We start from the raw sequence: 20,016 nt of genomic DNA, 5'->3' as shown, positions 1-20,016 counted from the left end.
ACACATGTTGTACACACTTGTTTCTGACCTGTACCGTCTGTCGCTTTATGGCCATAGTTGACCTTCTAAGAGCCAACAGCTACTTCCAGCTTGAAAAATGCACCATGTCATAAAGTAAGAGTCATCTCAAACTGGTTTGGCCTCTTCAGTCACCAGTAGAACACACCTTTGTGATGTGTTGGAACAGGAAATTGGCAATGTGACCACACAGCTGAGAAATTCTGTCACACAATCATGTCAACGTGCACCAGAATCTGAAAAAGAATACTCTGAACACCTTATGGAGTCCGAGTCACACAGAAGTGAAGCTTGAGATTCAATCATGTCCAGTTGTAATACTTTTAATTGAAGGGCTCAATTAGTGATAAGAGATGGTAAAAGAGATTTAAAAAAAAAAAAAAAAAAACACATGCCACTATTCTGGCCAAGACTTTAGAATAGACAAACTAGACCTCCACAATTCATTTTGACCAAAACAGTCAACTGACCTGAGACTGAAACTAGCTATGGAAACATCTCTGTAATGATTTGGCCACAATGAAAATTAAAATGAAATGTACAAGAAAGAAAGAAAACAAAAACACAAGCCTCACACCATTACACTGGTCTCAGAAGATGGTAAATTCATACACAGATTTATCGTATGAAAACTGAGCGGGTCATCCAACCTCCCAAAACAATGCATCGCATAATGACACACTCCTGCCCACAAAATGCTGTCAATCTCTGTTTGGAGGTAAACTACGAATTGACTGGGATAATGTGTCACGGTTGTTTCCAGTTTGTTTTTGATGCACATCAAGTTCCCAATATCTACAGCAGGTTTAGGCATGATTGTTTACAATGAAGGGTGGTAGGTGCAATGAAGACATTTTCCATGGAAATCCACAAACACCAGAAAGCAAAACCAAGAACATCACAGGAGCATGCGGGAAACACACAAACTGAAGGAAAGTGAAGGGAACTCGGGGGCTAAATAGACACAGGTGGACGAGCAGGTAATGAGACACAGGTGCAAGTCATTACAAAAGGCGGGAACATAACGAGGCAGGAAGTAAAGTTAACAACAGACGCCTAAGAGAAGTTTCAAAAATAAAACAGGAAACGGCTCATGCATTAAAATTGTCTGATCAGTTCCAAAAAGTCACAACAAACAGGTTTTGCACAGATAAGTCTTAAAATATGTACATCTTCTCATCACAATCCATGCCTACACAGCAGTGGCGTGCACAGACTTTTTGAAGGGCAGGGGCGAAAAGGAAAAAAAGGGGCACCTAATAGCGCGTCCTCGCCACTGAAGAGGGCACTTTAACACGTGTTTTAGCTCCCAAGAGGCCACTTTAGCACATGTTTTGGCTCCTAGATGTGGCTCCTAGAGGGCACTTTCAGGGCTGCCAAGTTTCAGAAAATGACAAGAGTGAGACTGCAGCGACATGGTAATTTTTTGGCCTTTTTTAACATCGATATGGCCTGTTTTAATATCGATACCTTAAGATTAAAAAAACGTCGATTTGGCATGTTTTAACACGTGTTTTGGCTCCCAAGAGGGCACTTTAGCACACGTTTTGGCTTCCAAGGGCACTTTAACATGTGTTTTGGCTTCCAAGAGGGCACTTTAACATGTGTTTTGGCTCCTAGAGGGCACTTTAGCACACGTTTTGGCTACCATGAGGGCACTTTAGCACACGTTTTGGCTCCTAGAGGGCACTTAAGCACGCGTTTTGGCTCCCAAGAGGGCACTTAAGCACGCGTTTCAGCTCCTAGAGGGCACTTTAGCACGCATTGTGGCTCCTAGAGGGCTCTTTAGCACACGTTTTGGCTCCTAGAGGGCACTTTAGCACACGTTTTGGTTCCTAGAGGGCACTTTAGCACACGTTTTGGCCCCCATGAGGGCAGTTGAGCACATGTTTTAGCTCCTAGAGGGCACTTTAACACACGTTTTGCCCCCCATGAGGACACTTTAGTACGTGTTTTGGCTTCCAAGAGGGCACTTTAACGCGCGCTTTGGCTCCCAGGGGGCACTTTAGCACGCGTTTTTCAACAATTGGGCCACGAGGGGGGGGCGACCGCCCCCCCTGCCCCCCCCCTGTGCACGCCACTGCTACACAGTTATCAGCTGTTATTAAAACCCAACACATCAGGATCACGTTATTGCACCACCACTCACATTATTACACAACAAACAATTAAACTAATCCACACTCAAACCGAAGCAACAACAATGTTAACTGTACTCAACAAGCTATTATTACAAGGTTTACAACAGATACGACAGACAAGGGCTGTGTGTGTGTGTGTGTGTGCGTGTGTAAGAAAGAGGGGGGGGGGGGGAGAGAGAGAGTACGTAAAACCTGCTAACTGTTAGCTACCGTAGCTCAGGCGTCGGTCTCCCGTCAGGTAAAAGCTGCCTTTCCGTTTATTCCTCAAATGAAGCTCATCAAGTTGTTGAGCCTCCCCGGTAGAGTTATCCATCACTGCAGTTGAATTAGCCGCTAAACTGTTGGACGATAAAACCGAGGGGGCTGTCTGTGTGTTTACAATTCACGAAAGCAACGTGAACGTACGTTTTACAGTCTATGCTCACACTTAGTAGAGTTACGCAACGAGGCAGCGTAGCCTCTGCCTCCCTTGGTGTACATGTCTATGGGGGGGACAAAGTACACTGTATGGGTAGAGTGCCTGGCAAAAGATACATGGTAAAACTCTTTGTATATTTATACTTTTATATATTTCTCTTCCCCTGACACAACAGTATTGTTATGTAAATAACGAGTTGAGTCGCGTTTATTAGACTATGGAAATCACCAAATGCTGACACATTTAAACCTGTGGTAATGTTCTGAAATAAATAATAATTAAAAAAAAACAACAACCTTAGATTAACTAAATAATTGAATTATTCCTGACAGCCTAGGAGAGGCAATGCCTCCCCTGACTCCACGTCCTCGCAGTAAAGATGATAAAACGACTTCATCTTAAAAATATTAGGCCTATGTTTCACTTATTAATGTCAACTACCAGTAGCCTGTGTGGTTAATTGCCTTGTGGGTTTGTGGAGTTCACATAGTTTTTACATAATAACGCTGCTCTGGGATTCCTGTGGGAAATGTGAGCGAAAGGTGGGGAGTGCCGTGCAACAGCCAATGGGTATACAAGAGCTGATTTGCATGCAGGTGAGATTCGGAGACCGGTCTAATCTGGCGACAAGCCTTTCTCACGTTTGTCGCCAGATTAGACCGGTCTCCGACTCCTCCGACCACTGTGTAAATATATTATACGATCTTTGATGCAGCATTGCAACTTCCTTGAATGGTGCATCATATCGTTTTTGAGAAATTTGAGAGGGGAAACGTGTTAGTTCATATGTAAGTGGCAGTGCACAATAATACAGAATAATAAATATTTTCTTTAAATGGCCTCAGATACACTGGTATCTGTAGCATAATAGATTCATTATTTAAAGTTTAACTAACCTATTCCAGTCCTATTCGATTGTAGCCTGTAGCCTACTCTTTGCAGTGATTTTATGTTGTTATTTTCTATTTCAGCCACTAGATGTCCCCCGTTAACCACATTCCCTCAATTTAGTTGCATGAGTTTTCCGCATAATCCCATGTTTATACATAAATACCAAAAGGTTAACATCAACAACAAAAAAATGCTGGTTATGCTTTATATTTATGCCTTGTCATGCATCACCAATACTAGGAAACCAGACAAACATATGAGGATTTACCTTTCAGGTATTTTAAGACTATCCCACATAGGCTATTCTATTGTTTTATTTATTTATTTGTAAAAATAAATAAATAAATAAAATGACACCAAATAAAGCATCAAGTTATGAACAGACCTTATTTCCTACCGTTCACCTTTGCTGCTTCCATCTATAATAATTAATTCGAGCACAATTATACCGGAAGTATCTCAGGACTTCCTTCATAATAAAAGGTAATATTTCTTGCCAAAGTTTCAATGATACGTTTTACTCAAAGCAATTCGAGAAACTAAAATGATATTGATTGTGTTTAATTGACGTAAACCCTGTATAACGTGACGTCAAAATAATATTTATTTTCTGGCTATGGGAATATCCCTCTCGAAGTATCTTGCTTTTTGTCGCTTATATTATCAACTTCAGATACATTCTAATTCTGTATACCCCAAATGTGATTAACATTATATCAAAGGGACTGGTTTATTATTGCGTTGAAATCGTTCACCAAACATTTTATTTTGGTGACAAACAATCAACCGGAAAGCGGTTCGTCTGCATGCACGATGACTTTACGCTTGTTTCTCGTGTCGTTTCTGTTGGTGTGTAGAGAGAGAAGGCAGTGTGTCTATCTCTGACTGTCGGTATCTACCTGTCAAGACCACAGAATAACGTTTCCAGTCGATTACCGTGGATTATTTCTCGTTTTCGACCACCAGACTGCAAAACATTACCTTCACGGTCCTGCCATGGGTTTGACCGGAGCGGCGTGGAGGGGAGAGGGGGGTTTAAATTTCTCTTTTCGTCCCAACAACGGCGTCTTTTGATTGGAAGTAAACGGTTCACCACCACCAGAGCAGAACCGAGTCGCGTTTTTTGTACAAGTTAGACCACATTAAAAGTTGTTTTTCCGTCGGTGTCTCAACTGCAGAGACAATTTCACACAGGTTAGTTGTTTTTAGTTCGTTTTTATTTGGAGTTTTTTTTTTTTTTTTTTTCGTGTGAGTGTGTGTGTGTGTGGAGGGGTTTTCCTTGAGAGTGGAGGTGGCGAACTGAGAGCGGCTCACCGAGTCGGGACTGACCGCTGGAGTTGGTCCCTGAAAATGGAGGCTGTTATCGAGAAGGAATGCAGCGCGCTCGGAGGACTCTTCCAGACAGTGATCGGAGACATGAAAGTAAGAAAAATTTAACTTTGCATCACGAGTTTAGCCCGGTGTGTCAGACACAAGCGGCTCCGCGACGTCCAGTAAACTATCCGACCCCCGGATAGTTAACAACCATCGTCTTTGATTGTGACTGTGTTCATAGCAACAGACAACGTTAACAAGCAACGATGAGTTTAAGTTAACTAGCTTTTTTTTCCAACAATATTTTTCTTGACTTTAAGGACATTTTAAACAAACACACAATAACAATAATATTTACAAAGATAGTTCACCAGTCATCGTTACTAACATTACATTTCTCACATAAAAAGACATCACATTTCAACATAGAAATGAAAATAAATAATGAAGTAGCCTAAATAATAGTTTAACAACGACATCACAAAGCACTCAGCTCCTCACAACAATGTCAAAATTGTTGTGACAAATTTTGTCACACACTTTTTCAAAATGTTCTCCCTTTCCTCTACTTATATTGACAGAATAATGAATTTACCCGGGAGCCACACTATCATTTTTATTATACACGTAAGAAGTCGATTAAAAAAGGGGGCTAGAGCTGAGTTAATTTGGGATGTCGTTTTCAATTATTTTCAATGATAGACAATATAGTCGGTCTTTCTACATTCACCTGCGTTGGTTTTCATTTTGTGCTAGCTAAATTACTACTTTTGCCCTCAATCTGCCCCACTCCTCTCTATTCTCCTCTCTTATGGGGGGGTGGGGGTGGGGGGGTGCATTTGTTCCACTTTGAAGTGGATGCAGCAGTCTACATTGGTTTAAAAGGCTAAATAGGGCAACCATCAGTCACAAAACTAGGGCATCTTATTTTGATGTTATTTTTGACAGAGCTTGGCCGATGAGACAATTAGCAGATTTCTCAGCTGTTGTACTTGACTGGAGGAATGCAGGGAATGTGTCTGTCAGGGTAGAAAACTGTCCACAGGGGCTGAAGGCTTTGACATGTGTAGGTCAAATGGCCAGCCAAAGGGTCTGCAAGAGTCACAAAGTTTGTTATGAATACTGCTCGGATCTTCAGCACTTCTCAACATCCCACATCTCACTTGACAAAGCTGCCCCCCCCCCCTGTTTCTTCAAGTGTCAGGTGACTAGATGCAGCCAGACAAGACCAGCGGAAATACGCAAATACTTTGTGCTTTTGCTTTGTCTTTTTTTACATGAGCCATTCAAAATGAAAGTGTGCTATCTCTTTTACAGATGGACACCGTGGGCAGGGGTTGTTTAATTTAAAAACAAAGTGACTTCTCACTGACTCAGTCTCTCACACAGACCTAATCTGTCAACAGGATTGAGGAATGCAGAGAAAGCTTGTTCGCCATGGTGCTTGAGTGTCTTTGATATCTGCACGAGCAGCTGATAGCGGGGACCTCTTCAGAGAGAGAGAAAGCTAGACTAGACAGGGTAGAGATAAAAATAAAGGTGATGTAAGGGAGATACAAAGGAAAGGAGGGAGAGGAGGGGGCACTGTAGGTAGAGAAGTGTTTGTTGGGTGTAATGTTTGACAGCATAACATGACATTCCCCAGGCCCTTGACAGTAGTAGCACATCAGTGACAAACATGTGCACATGCTATATTCATCACTTTGTGTTACTACTGTTTCAGCCTCTTCTTGTAGATGCATTAAGCCACTTGTTCTCTGTGATGGTTCTGATAAAGGGCTCTTCAACTATTTTCAGCCCAGGACCTCATTGGGTAAATTTAGAGTCCCGTTGGGAACCAGGCTCATTATACCATAGTATTAGTGCCCGTGTTGTGTGGAGATCTTTCCAAAAGAGTGCTGTGACCCATTTGCAACCGATGCAGGACATGATGATAATGTCTGTTGTCCCATTAATAGATAACATAATAAAAAGCTAAACAGAGTTGGAGCAAAATGAAAGCCAGCGGTTTGCAAATGTTTCAAAGTAATTTGTTACTGTGCATACAGATCAAACCATGATTTTCCATGGCATACAGCACTGCTCAACTAACTCCTACATCGTAAATTCTGAGATTCCTTCAGGTCTACAAGCAGCAGTATGAAAAAAGATATTTTGGGTGGTGATGTAACTGGGTAACATGTATGGGAAAGCTTCAGGCTTGGTTGGTTCTGTTTACCCCTGCAGATAAGGTGAGGCATCAGTAGGGCCTGGTTGGTGGTTGAACTGTTATGTAACTTTGGGAATATTGAAATCTGTTCTGATGATCGTGTCATTCATGTTTGTGTCTCTTTTTTTTAAAACCACAGAGCAGCTATCCTATTTGGGAGGACTTTATCACCAAGGCCGGCAAACTACAGTCGCAGTTAAGGTGAGCACATGTCTGTATGCACGTACACTAACACGAGCACATTTATGTTTCTCAGAGTTTTTATTAACAGAAACTATAGGAAAAAGTCAAGATTTTCTCTTAGTTGTTCCTCTAACTTCAATAATCCACTGGCTCCTGGTGTGATGATGTCAATTGCTTTAAACTGAAATACCTGTTGTATGCAAAGTCATATTGTGAAATTAAGAATACTCAAGTGGAAATCATAGAAATGCGTAAAAAGTAGAAATAGCTCATAAAAAGCTTTAGACTTGGCAGAGGTGGAAAAAGGAAATGTCACTCTGAATAAAGCATGATGTACACAAGAGATGTCACTTCACCTAAAGCTTCTGTGCCACCGGATCGACAAGAATTGCTGCCAACAATAACATCACATCTGTGTGGTAATCTTCAACAAAGGTTTCTGGAAAAAGGAGGTTTTTATACGCACATCATGCTGTAGGCTATTGAGGTGCAGGGCAATAAAAAGTAACGTAGAAAAAGAGAGGGTTCAACAAAGGAACATAACTGACATGCTCATATATATTTCCATCATGTTTTCCAGATAACCGTATTGTTGTTGGTTTGAGGTTTGACTTTCACTCTTTTAATTACATCATCTCACAGCATCGTCTCTTCTCTAACTAATCCCCTTTTACAGTTAAGAGGACTCCACTTTATGCCATTATTGCTTTTTATACTGAATCAAAAAATGTTGCCCCCGTGTGTGAGACTTTTTTTTTATCCCAGCATATTGGAGTCAGAAGTTTAATACACACGTACCTCAGCAGTATTGGTAGAGAAATTTTGCTGTGATGTGTGTTGCATAACATCTTTGATACTCTTCATTACTTTATTCTATCAACTTCTTTATATTTTATCTGACTTTTACAACAGTTGTCTTTCCAAAAGGTTATAAGTGGCCAGGTGTCCTGCGACTAACAAGCAGTGACATAGCACAATGTCTTAACTATACAGTCTAGAGGTCAATATTTGTTCTTCTTTCCCATCTCGTGTCCTGATTTAATTTGTCTCTCTAATCCTATGCACACCTCCTGGCAAAATTATTCCAAGTCTTATGCTGACAATGGATGTCAGTCCCAGCCACCTCTCCTAGTTGGCTTTAAGTGGCCACGTGTCAAGCGACAAACAACTTATGACAGCTGAAATAAAAGCTCATTGTCCAGCAACTACTGTAAATACGGATATCCCGTGGTCTGAATTATTCTTTGATTAACAATGCATGGCAGTTCTCTAGCCATTTAAGTGTCCACGTGTCCACCGACAGACTAAGACTGACAGTTGTATAAAGGCTAGGGGACTTAACAATACGTTCCAGGGGGCACTCAGTGTCCCATTCTTCCATTTTCTCAGTATTAAGGCTGATTAATGGTGATATGTTATTCAAGTGTCTCCATCATTCTGGGGTTAAGTATGTGACCCTACCATGCTAAAGCTCAGGGGAGTATTTGTGGCCTTGTTGCTAATGACTGGCCGGTCAGCAGTAGGATGTCTGTGTGTCTGGACAGTGGGGTAATGATAAAAGAACAAATTTGCAGTTATTTTGCATGTGAGAAGGTGAGCTGAACGTATGCTATGTCAGTGAGATGTCTTTATCCAGTCTTCTTAGTGAGAAAGGAAGCGGGAAAACTTTGTCTTCAGTCCAATCTATCAGTATACTAAAATGTATATTCATTGTCCTTTACTTGAACCTCTTTATTTTACAACTTTTCACCACTTTCTTGTTCCATCAGGATTAGTCCACCACCGGTCCCAGAAAAGATCAGTATGTGTTTCACAGAATGATTTGAGTGTCATTCATAGAAAAGCTTGGCCTACGCCCTGCTCCAGGCTGCAGTGGTTGTGGCATATGGCTGGCTGTAACGATGCCCTTGCTGCTGGAGCACTAATAAGAGTGTGCTATCTGGGCTCGCACTTGGTGACCTACAAATAAGACTTTTTCTGTTTGCTTTAAAGCTGGTCTCCCCGCTACTACAAATCTGGCCAACTAGACCCTTTGACTACACGATAACCTCCCACCCCAAGAACCTCTGTAATCTGTTTAGAGACTGTACCAGATAGAGTTGCACATACACACACAGTAAAATGCAAACACACCCACCTTCCCTCCTCAGCTTGGATGAGTGACTAGCCAGCAGTGGTAGCGGCATATGTCTGTTTGTGTAATGACGTCCTAAGGCAGACTACTCTGTAATTTAGCCCCTCTGCTCCCCTCTCTCAAAGCAACTAGGAAATCGACCAATTACAGTGTTGGGGCTGTTCTGGGGCTGTCATTTTTTTTTTGGTCAAATATGGTGTTTTTTTCTTGCCATTCTGCTTTTAAGCGGCCATCACACACCCATGCGCTCACACACACAGAGGCATGTGCACACAGAAGGGAGCTTTGAAGAAAGTGGGCAGGGTGGAATATAGACGGGCTGATTTCTAATCACAGTCCTCTTTCAACTTGTCAGTGTTTGGTCTGTTTGGTGGGTCATGGTTGTTGCAGCTGTGTCAGAACAAGGCGTATGCACAGGCTTCCCTCCTCTTGGTTTAAAGTTCATGATGTAAAGAAAAAGACCACCCTAAAACCTCAAATTCAACTCATAAACTTCATGTGTACAAGGAAGGAGGCCTTTCTATCATTCAGATGAACTACAGTAACACTCCCGTTTCGGTTGAACTAAGAATAGATGGGGGCAACAGCGCTGAATGTATCATTGTCAGAAAGAGCACTGTGCTGTACTACACTGGGGTCTATGGGGAGTTTAGATTGGCTTGGTCAAGGCCTTACGGAATAGATATGTTAAAGTCATTTGTCTTGACTCCAGTACAGGGGCGTTTGCAGATTTCAAAGCCAGTGGTAGCAGTCATGTTGTTGTTGTACTGTTCAGAACTGAAAGCTTGTAGCAGCAGTAATGTTTCTTTCTACCTGCACAGCCACAGAACTCTTGAAGCTTTCTGGCTGATTGTCAGAGCTGAAATTAAAAACTGATTAATCTGTCTTTGCATTTAAGTATTAATTTGCTTCTTGAGAAGTTATCCAATTTCACTGTCAATTGAGCCAGAAAATATGTTTTAAAAAAAACTCATATGTTTAATTTTTGCATTGCTGCTGCTGTAAGAATTCTCTGGAGTGTTAAGATGTGATTCTTCCCTTTTCCTCTCTATTGTACTGGTGGTAGTTAAAAGTATATTGGACAGATGATTTGGTTACATAATTTGGCATTTCCCATGTAAAAGCACACAACACAGTACAGCAGGTAGTGCACCGGCGCTGCTGATACTTCAAGCAAGATTCAGTTAAACCCACTGTCCATGCAAAACCTGTTTTGGAATAATAAGTACAAGTTCACTGAACAAGACTTTTTGTAGACCAATGTGTACATGTCATAAATTAGTGGAGGCAGATATCAGATGGAGGTTCCTCGGGTGCCCACACTGGGCTGTAAATAGAAAGGAATGCGCGTGTGCCTGTGCGTATGTTTCTTTTTCCATTTGCAAGACACACCCTTGTATCTTTTGCAGATCTGCAATGCCATAGCACATATTAGCCAATATATTCGTTTTGGGGTTTTTTTTAGTTATAAAAGTAAGTCACTGTACTGTCATTGATTGAATGCTGGAAATAGATCATCACTTGAATGAAGAAGCAATACACAAACCTTTAGCCAAAACTATGTTTTGGCTCAGTGTTTGTATTTATCAGTTGATCAGTTTTGTTCTGGTTTTCCTTTCTGTCATGCTCGCAACTGTTACTTGATGAAATGACTGACAACTTCAACAGTCTAGCGATAGTTGAGGAAAAAAGTCAACATGCACTCCACCATTTTAGCATTGGTTTTGTTGGACAGTTTAAAACAAACAACAAATTTGACAAAACAGAACTAGAGGTATTGTCTTTGTCAGTTGATAGGCTGCAGATCACTGAAATGTGTGATTGGTAGATGTGATTGCAAGTATTGCTTAGTCGCCAATCCATAATACTCTGGTTTCTGCAAATGGGAGAAGCACTGTGTGCCATGTAGTGTAGTCCCACCTGTCACCCCCCACCTTGTTCAGTCCACCAAACCAAAGTCCATCTTAACTCCACCTCTGGCAGTGCAGCTGGAGGTTTCAGTGAATTTGACAGAGGTGGGGCTACTTGACCTCTGTAGCCCACTCCTCATATTCCCTTGAGACTACTTTATAAGATGGTTATTTTGGTTGTCAAACTGTAGTCTTAAGCACCTATTGATGCTGCCTTAAGTGTCATTTTGTTGATTTAGGCAATTTACCCATGTAGATGCAGTGGTAATCATTTTACTGCCAATTTAAGAATATCACCCCACTTGAGACACCATGCATTAAGAGCACTAATGCCACTTCCAGTAACTTAACTTTAACCTGGCTGCATCCACAATTCAGACTTGAGTGACCTATGTCCCATGTCGTTCTACTGTTTTTTGCCCAGTTGTGAAAGGTATTTGTCTTGAGTGTTTATGGAAATTCACAGTGTTCATGGAGGTTTTTTGTTGGCCCCTGGAAGGTAAAGTGTGTTTTCAAATTAAGGTACTCAGAGTTAGAACAAACAAGCTTTGTGACTGAACATGCCTTGGAAAGTTTCCAGACAATTGTGCTTCTTTGTGTAGCCTTCATGACTGATGGGTAGTCTTGTCTCTGCTGAGGAGATCGGATATCGCTCACTTGCATGTGCACACGTACTGACACATACCTAGAGCCTTTTTATCTCAATACCCGTGATCTTAATCATGAGAGGTGTGTTTTTTTCTAAAACGGGCCGGTCTGTGTTTGCCACTTAACCTTCCAGCTTTTCCCACCAAATGGGGCAGCCTGTTGCCAGCCAGCAAAGTAGCTGGTCAGACAGGAGGCGAGACAGGCAATCAATTGGGATACCACTAAAATAATGTCTGTAATGACTAAAACAGAAAGTAATCTTACACCAAGCTCCCACTTGTTTTTTTTTTTTTTACGAGTGGACTGGATTTTGCCCTTTTTTTCAGCCAGTTAAGTATAGGCAGTATTTTATGCCGCAGTTTGGAAATACTTGGTAAATTGTACAAGATGATAGATAAGCAGGTATGAGTTGCAAACTTGTCACAGGCCCCCGTTGCATTTTAGAGCAGAACAGGGTAGATCCTACACTGATCCTTTCACTGACCTGTAAGTGTGGCAAACTAAGCTGCTCTGCTGAGCCGGACAGATTCCAGTGGTCTCTAAGCAATCACATAGACATTCCTCACACAGCAGGGCACGTTTAAGTTTTAACTTGCACACACAGACTTAGAATATAGACATACACGCAATCGTACTGAATTTCATTTCCAAATTAACAGGGTTGATATTGGAGTCAAAATCAGAAGTGTAGCTCACATGTACATACACTTGCAAATAATGTTTTTGTTTCCACTTTCAGAAGGCGAAGGGAAAAGACCTAATACATTCTTTTTATTGGCTTATCAGTTTGTCTGTGCTGGCCAACACCTGTTTCTAATCACTGCTGTTGATGCGCTAGTATTTTGTATGCATTAATGTAACCTACTGTGTAAAATCCTGCCTTTGCTTTGGTATTGCACAGGGATTTTAGCCTTTTTTGCACAGACAATTACTGATATGAAGCAACATACAATATAAGTGTTTTTTTCCCTCTCTAAACTTAAATCCCTGTCTTTGTCTGTTCTTATAGAGCGACAGTGGTTGCGGTAGGGGCTTTCCTGGATGCCTTTCAGAAAGTGGCAGACCTTGCTACCAACTCTCGAGGTAAGAATATTCACACAGATGTGAATGTGTAATGAGTGGTCTTCTCTGGCTTCTGGATTTAGTCTTGATGGAGCCATGTTGTCATTCAGTGCTGACTGGGTTAAATGGGTTAACTCACTGTTTAACAATGTGTGAGTTCAGGCACCTAAGTGTCAACATGTTTGTCTGTATAGCTCCACTGTGCAAGTCCAGTCTTTCACCCCACTGTGCTGAGAAGGTCTGTGGGTTATTTGCTTTATCATATGGGTAGTAAATCCGTCAGTGTGCTGTTTGAAGCTCTGCTGCTGGCTTTGTCTTCAACCTCTACCCTCCTTCCTCTGTTTTCTGCCCCCCACCCCCACCGACACCCACCTCTGCTACATCTGGACTCTGGTAGAGTCTGCTTCAGCTCTGCATGTGTAGAGGGAAAGAGAGCGAGTGAGAGATCTCATCTCACCCTAGCTTTGACACCTCCAGCCCTGCTCCATACTATTAATAGGAGCTGAGACAGACACACACATTCATCACCTCACTCACTGCAGAGAGAAAGAGAGGGGGTGAACAGAGCTAAAGTCATCATTCTCTCTCCCCCTCTCCCTCTTTTTGTGTAACATGCACAGTATAAATGTTTGCTGTGAAGGAGTCAGATTTAGCGAGCTGAAGAGCATTGCATCATCTTTCATCAGCTATTACATCACTTCATCCCTACATTTTGTGCTTTAGTTGAATAGTATCACATGACACTCTCATATCATTTTGTGCTCTGTTGCTCAGGTTTCACTTTACAGCTGAGCTCTGCAGCAGAAAGCCAAACAGGGATAATGAGTTACAATGCGCTGTTGCCTTACATGATGTTGTCTGTATCACAGGTGGATAGGGTGTTATAATGAACCTTGATTACATGAATTACAGACCATGTGAATACATTTTCATATTCCTAAAAGGTTGTAATAAACCTCATACACCCTGTCTGGTTAGACAGACTGTAAAATCCCCATTATTCCTTTGCCATCTATGCTTATCATTCTTTGTAAAGGCTTATGAATGCTTTTACATCTTAATATGGGAAATTGAATTTAATATGAATATCTTCAACCTTTTATCTGCAAATTATCAGCAAAAAATGTTTATGACTAGTTTGGTACTGATAACAACTTGATGATTTTTTGCAGTAGCTGAAATATGTGGGGAAAATACCAACTTGGACTACTGTTTCAGTGGAAACTGAATCTATCTTAAGTCCCATTACACACACGCACACTTTGTCGACCCTAATGGCTGTCTTCCTGTAGATTGGGTTGTTTGATTTTTTCCATAGTGATTAAAGACTTTTTGAATCGGGCACATGCTAGATGGCACTGATAACTGCGGTAATGATCACCATGTGTTGAGGAGGAAATAACACTGATAATAAAGGAAAGGTGTTAAGTTTTTTTTTAACAGGCCTTTGAATAAAACACACAGTGTGAACAGTTGCTAGAAGACAGTACAGTAGAGTGCGTCTGAATCAAAGTCTAAAGCAAACTTTTTTCTCATCACCCCATAATATTTTAAAGTTATTAGCAATATGATGTTTGTTGTGGCCATGGTTTAGTAGCTCAGAGGCATGAAAAAATGGATAGTTCCCTCAGCAGCCCATAAAATCTGTTTGGAGAAGAAAACTTGATCTCTTGAGTATAATTTACAGAGGAATCATTTGTCACTAAACCTAACTGTGCTGCTAGAATCTACTGTATCTACAAACCAGTTGTTATGTGAATGTAATGGACCTATAGAAGTGCCCGGGGTAGGTGTCTGTGAAAATATCACCTTACTGTATTGTTCACTTACAAAGTAGAAGAGCAGGGGTATTCTGTAAAGATATCACAGCCTCTGTGTGTGTCTGTGTGTGTCTGTGTGTGTGCATTTGCTACAGAAGCTTTGAAGTTAAAGAGCTTCTACATGGCAGACAAAGTACAGACTGACACACACTATTTTCTGTTTGCTCATCATAATTAGCCAGGGGCTGCTGAGGCCACAGTATACACACAGTTGATGGTGACTTTTTTCATCCTTCCTTCTGTCTCTCTCCCTCTATCCTGTGTGTCTCTAAGAGCTACCCTGCACTCTACAGCCATCGCTATGGCAACAGCATGGAAATCAGTTGAAGGACAAGTAAAAAAGTAAACAGCACCGCGCCATAGAGACAGCAACTGTTAATGTTCCTCTCACAACAATGATAAAGGCGCACAAACATAAAGGTAACCAGAGATGTGTTGGTGCACACATTAAAGGTCATTTAGTCATGACAACAAAACTTTCGGCCCCCCTTGTAGATTGGTGGTAGCTCATAAAGATTCAAGGGTTTATCTATACTCACGGCTGGCTTTGATATGTGGCAGTTTGTTTTATCGGTGATCAGATGAACGTTATTTTTTATCAGTGCTATCACTGAAGCAGCACGGAGTTTCTTCAAAACTTGAACTTTGGACTGCAATTTCCTGTTCACACATGCATCTTTGCAATTATCATTTAATACATATTTGGTTTAACAGAGACACCGTACACTGACACTGTACTGTGGAGGATTTCATCACCACCACTGTAGTAGTTTAGTTGTTGTTATAGTTCCAATGTGTGACAGTTGGGTTTAAGCTCTAAAAAAGCAAAACTAACAGGAAACCACTTTGTGCTCAGAAGATGATCTTTTCCCAAAATATCTTTGATAGCTCTAACTATGGCCTGTTCCCAACTGCTTTTATATAATTTGGTCAAGATTGATGACGTGTCAATTACATTCTCATTTGATAACAGTGGAACTACTCTGTGTTGACAGACTTGAGTTGCACTCTTGGGTCAGCTCAGCAGCTGTGTTAGTTATAGTCAAACACTTTTATGTCTTGTTACATCCCTGATATTGATCATATTGAAACATGTGTGACATGTTAATTCAATGAAGCCAACTGAAGCAAGATGGAGCCTGACAAATTGGTGCAACTGGTAATCCAACGAAGTTGGGCGGAGGACTATCGAAGTTATAATGTTATTATTATTTATTATTTTTGACTTGTTGAGTTATAGTAAAAGATCCATGTCAGCAATGTAGTTCAAACTGTGTCTTGTAGAACGCAACAGGGTTGTGGAACAACTTTCTAGTGTAAATATCAGTAAATACTCTTTACATGAGCCAATCCTTGTGGTGTAGTGTAAAACCTACAACCGAGTATTGGAAATTCTCCAGTGACAGACTGCAGCTTCATGATCAGCTGTTGCTGTTTGTGTTTGTGCAATTGTTTAAGTAATTATTTTTAATTGATTTATGAGAACCAGATGTAAAAAAAAAAAAAAAAAAGGGAAAATCCTAGAAACCTGCAGTACTGGTCTAGTTATTGCACTATGGCTAGAATAAATGGGAATTAGGGGGAGATGAATGGGCTTCTTTTCAATTTGAATTCCAGCTTATTAGTTTACAGTTGAGTGAAATGAAATACAGAGTGGAGAAAGTTTATATAAAAGAAAGAAAGACAGACTTAAGCTCCCAGACAAAGCCTTTCTTTTCGTCTTTGTTGCTCTACTATTGTGGCAAATGTGTACAGAAGCCGACAGTGAGCAAATGTAGATCTGCTTTCTTTAGCAGAACAAGCTCACTGCTCCCTTTAGTCTGTCCCTCTGCACAGTTTTTCCATCCAATTTGTTTTCTGTCTTCTGCATTTGTCCTCGCAGCCCTGTTTATTTTAGCAGTAGGTGCTGAGCATGGACAGCTTAGCTTTGGCTACACCGTGTGTTTTCAAAAGGCACCAGACTTGTTTTTATCAGCTGTGAGGTTCTCCTGAAGTGACCTGAGCCCGGTTTGACACTGGTTAATAATTCTAGAAAGTTTAACAACACACATGGACTCCATGTCACTGAAAAATGTTCCTGCTCACATTAGCACTCACATGAGAAGAGTCGAGACTCACCTTGAATTCAGTGCAAGACATTCTGGAGAGACTTAAAAGCTGGTTTGTTTGTAGACTTTTTACTTGTGATGCATCGTGTCGTGTGTCACTTTGTCAAATCAACAGTCGGTTCATTCATGATGGAGTTTCATTTCTAGGACTTAATAACATGTTCAAAGTTGTTTTGCCTGCAGCAATTCTGGTGACAGAAGATTAGGTCACATCCTCAAGTGTGTTTAAATTATATTTGTTTGGCTTCGCACTAATCCAGTGACTCATTAACTGAAGAACTGAATTAGAGCGTTGTTTGTTCTGTCTCTCACTTCTATCATAGTTTTATGTGCTTCTTTTTTCTCCGTTGCCACTTTTCTTCCTTAGTCTTCTATGTATGGCCACTGTGTCCCTGTGTTGTGACGCTTCCCCTTAACCTGCTCATAAAGTTGAAAACATTGTACACTGTCATATGCTTGTATCCACGTACTTTTGAAACAAACACACCCAAGGACACACAAACCATGCACCTACATAACTGCCTCTGCCTTCTCAGCATTATAGTGTTTGCTCTGATGGGTCTAATGGTTCTATTCGATTTAAACTGATGTGATTACGAGTTAATGATTAAACATGTTTTGAGATCAACTTGATAGAAAGCACTCAGACATCCACAGCCACGTGGAACAATGCCCAGGAGACCGAAAAACAAACTGATACCAAGACGTCACTGTGGAATTGTTGCAAGCAAAAATGTGGTGGGAAGAGGATCTTATCTCACAATTCAATTAGATTTAAATAGAAAGTGATATGATTTGACCACAATTATTCTTGGACCAGATGCACATGACCACTCTTGATAGGCTCGGTTGCATTATCTCGAATGGAAACTGGAGTTTTAAAAAAAATCAGAGAATGTATAGAAACTTTCCTCTTGAAGCACAAAGTAAAGCTCTTGTCACTAGGCAGAATAAAGACATACAGTATTTTAGCAGAGTGCACTTGTTGGAATCAGTTAAGTTAAATTAAACATTTTGAATGAGCAGAATGGTACTCATTATTCACATCACATTATGTCAATAATCTCCTTAACTCATTATCACCCTCTCTAAACTGTGGCTTTACTGCAGTATATAAAGGTAGCCACCCGCGGAGAGTGTTTATTCCCATCAGTGTTCATTTGTCATCCATTTGCTTTTCCCAGTGCCTACCAGGTACATGGGCAGTTTAGAAACTGGACCAAGTGAACCCAAGTGCAGGCTTCGGATTTAAAAAATACTGGTATGTGCACCAGCAGCCATCCTTCGAAAGTGTTTCTGTTTCTTTTCTTTTTTTTTGCAAGTGTCTCAGGGTGTCCGCGGGGTTTTAAAAAGTATTAAAAAGTGATAAATCAAAAAAGCTAAATTTAATGGCCTTAAAAAGTGATAAATTTGGTCCAAAGGTATTAATTTTAAAGAATAGGTATTATTTTTTTTCTTTTGGACAATGACTGGTTTTATTTTGATGAAACAGGCGTAATAAAATAAATAAAGCATTAATATGATATTGACGTCATATCAATTCATTGTATTCATTGGCCGCTAGAAATCTAAAATCGTCTTCGCGCGCATAGTTGTCAGGCGGATAGAAGTGCTAGTGAATCTCTTCGGATTTTAGCGTGTGGCAAAACGTTTCGAATATGGGAAAATGCAAGTTTGCAGAAGACTTAAATTGAGATGACAGGCGCCTTGATGTAGCCTATGTGTGTGTCAATGTAGATGCACGTCACGCGCCGCACATCCGATGTGCTCTTTTTTCATGCATTCGCGGCTCACAGCTCCATGAACCTTCTACCGCCAGCCCGGTGTTTAGTCGGACCGGGTCCGGGTCTGCTCCGTTTGAAAGGGCAGGAAGCCCCGAAGCGCTACAGATACAGACACCTGCAGCAGCTGCAGCTTCTACTGAGAGCTGAGGTCAGATGGAACGCACGTGAGACACAGACCGACGGTGCAGATGTGCGGACATTGTTGAAACTTTTCACACTGATGTAAAAAAAAACATATATATGGCCTACCACTGTGTTCTGTGACGGTAGAGACAGAACCAGGTATTTATTTAAAGAGTTAGTGAGGTGAGTTGGGTGAGGGAGGGAGGTGAGGAAGGAAGACGGAGCGAGGCAAACTGGGTGAGGGAGGGAGGGAGGGAGGTGGAGTGAGGTGAGTGAGTGAGGGGGGGGGGGGGGGGGGGCAGGTGAGGGTGGGATCAGGGGAGAGAGGCTGGTGATTGAGAAAGGCATGATAAGATATTTTATTTTTGATCAAATGTTCCTGATGACTTATGGATGATGCCCTGTTGTGCAACCGAGTCTCCTGGGTAATGGTAATGATGTAAGTAAGTGTTGGATGATAAAATCTATGTACATGTCATAAAATCTCTCTGATTGATACTTGGTGCAACTCGATGTCGTGGTGGTATTAAAAAAAATCTGAAGGTAGTGAAAAAAGGTATTAAATGGTAGTAAATTGACTCAAAGATTTGTGTATATACCCTGTGTCTGCACCTGCAAGTTTATCAGACAAGTAGAGTATTTACACTCAAATATACGTGAGAGGACGTGCAAGGTAACTAAAGTTTATGGGCAAAACAAGTGGACTTTATATTTTGCCAGTGATTACATGAAGTCAGAGCAGTTGATTTGAAATTCAGTGTATTCATGATCATTTCTGTTGGATTTCAGCAAACCATGTGATTTGAACTGTACTCCCTATTTCTGAAAACTAAACAACACTGTTGTTGGTGAAGAATGAGACAAAGCCCTATTGAATCTATGAAGAGACAGAGGGGGAGATATAGAGAGAACATGGGCAGGAGAACAAAGAAGAGCTACTCTGGAGAATAATCATTTCTCTTGTTTCATCAGGCCTCATTTTCCATGCAGATCTCCCATTTCCCTCTGTTTTGTATCAAATTTTAGATTCGTCATAGTTTCCCTCTTCGTATAATGGGCTTGTTTATGCATCTTGTCTCTGTGTGCAATTTTGAGCTTTGTTGGTTGTGTTTCTGTGTTCATGTGGACAAGGGCTACCTCTCTGGTATTCCATTCACTACGTGAGTGTGAGAGTGACGGAGAGGTTGTGTTGTGAGATTTGTACCGCGTCAGCCTTGGTGAAACAGCTGATGGTTACCAGGCTGCACATAGAG

At 41.1% G+C, this 20,016-nt stretch overlaps 1 protein-coding gene across 7 annotated transcripts in view; it reads left to right on the top strand.

Annotated features, from left to right (window-relative positions):
• Positions 1-4,274: 4,274 nt before the first annotated feature.
• LOC310999619 (protein MTSS 1-like) overlaps positions 4,275-20,016 on the top strand; it is a 51,217-nt gene continuing 35,475 nt past the window's right edge. For 4 of the 7 annotated variants that reach the window (XM_083990121.1, XM_083990120.1, XM_083990123.1 and 1 more), the window contains exons 1-3: positions 4,275-4,890; positions 7,131-7,192; positions 12,876-12,949. In XM_083990121.1, coding sequence (XP_083846247.1) covers positions 4,819-4,890; positions 7,131-7,192; positions 12,876-12,949 — 208 coding nt within the window. In that variant the 5' untranslated portion in view covers positions 4,275-4,818. The remainder of the gene's footprint in view (positions 4,891-7,130; positions 7,193-12,875; positions 12,950-20,016) is intronic. The other 3 variants (XM_083990125.1, XM_083990124.1, XM_083990122.1) reach the window with 1 other exon arrangement.

The sequence above is a fragment of the Trachurus trachurus genome (assembly GCF_905171665.1).
Source record: "Trachurus trachurus genome assembly, chromosome: 16".
Taxonomy (NCBI): Eukaryota; Metazoa; Chordata; class Actinopteri; order Carangiformes; family Carangidae; genus Trachurus; species Trachurus trachurus.
Note: the sequence above shows the minus strand (reverse complement) of the source record. Positions and strands in the feature narration are given on the sequence as shown.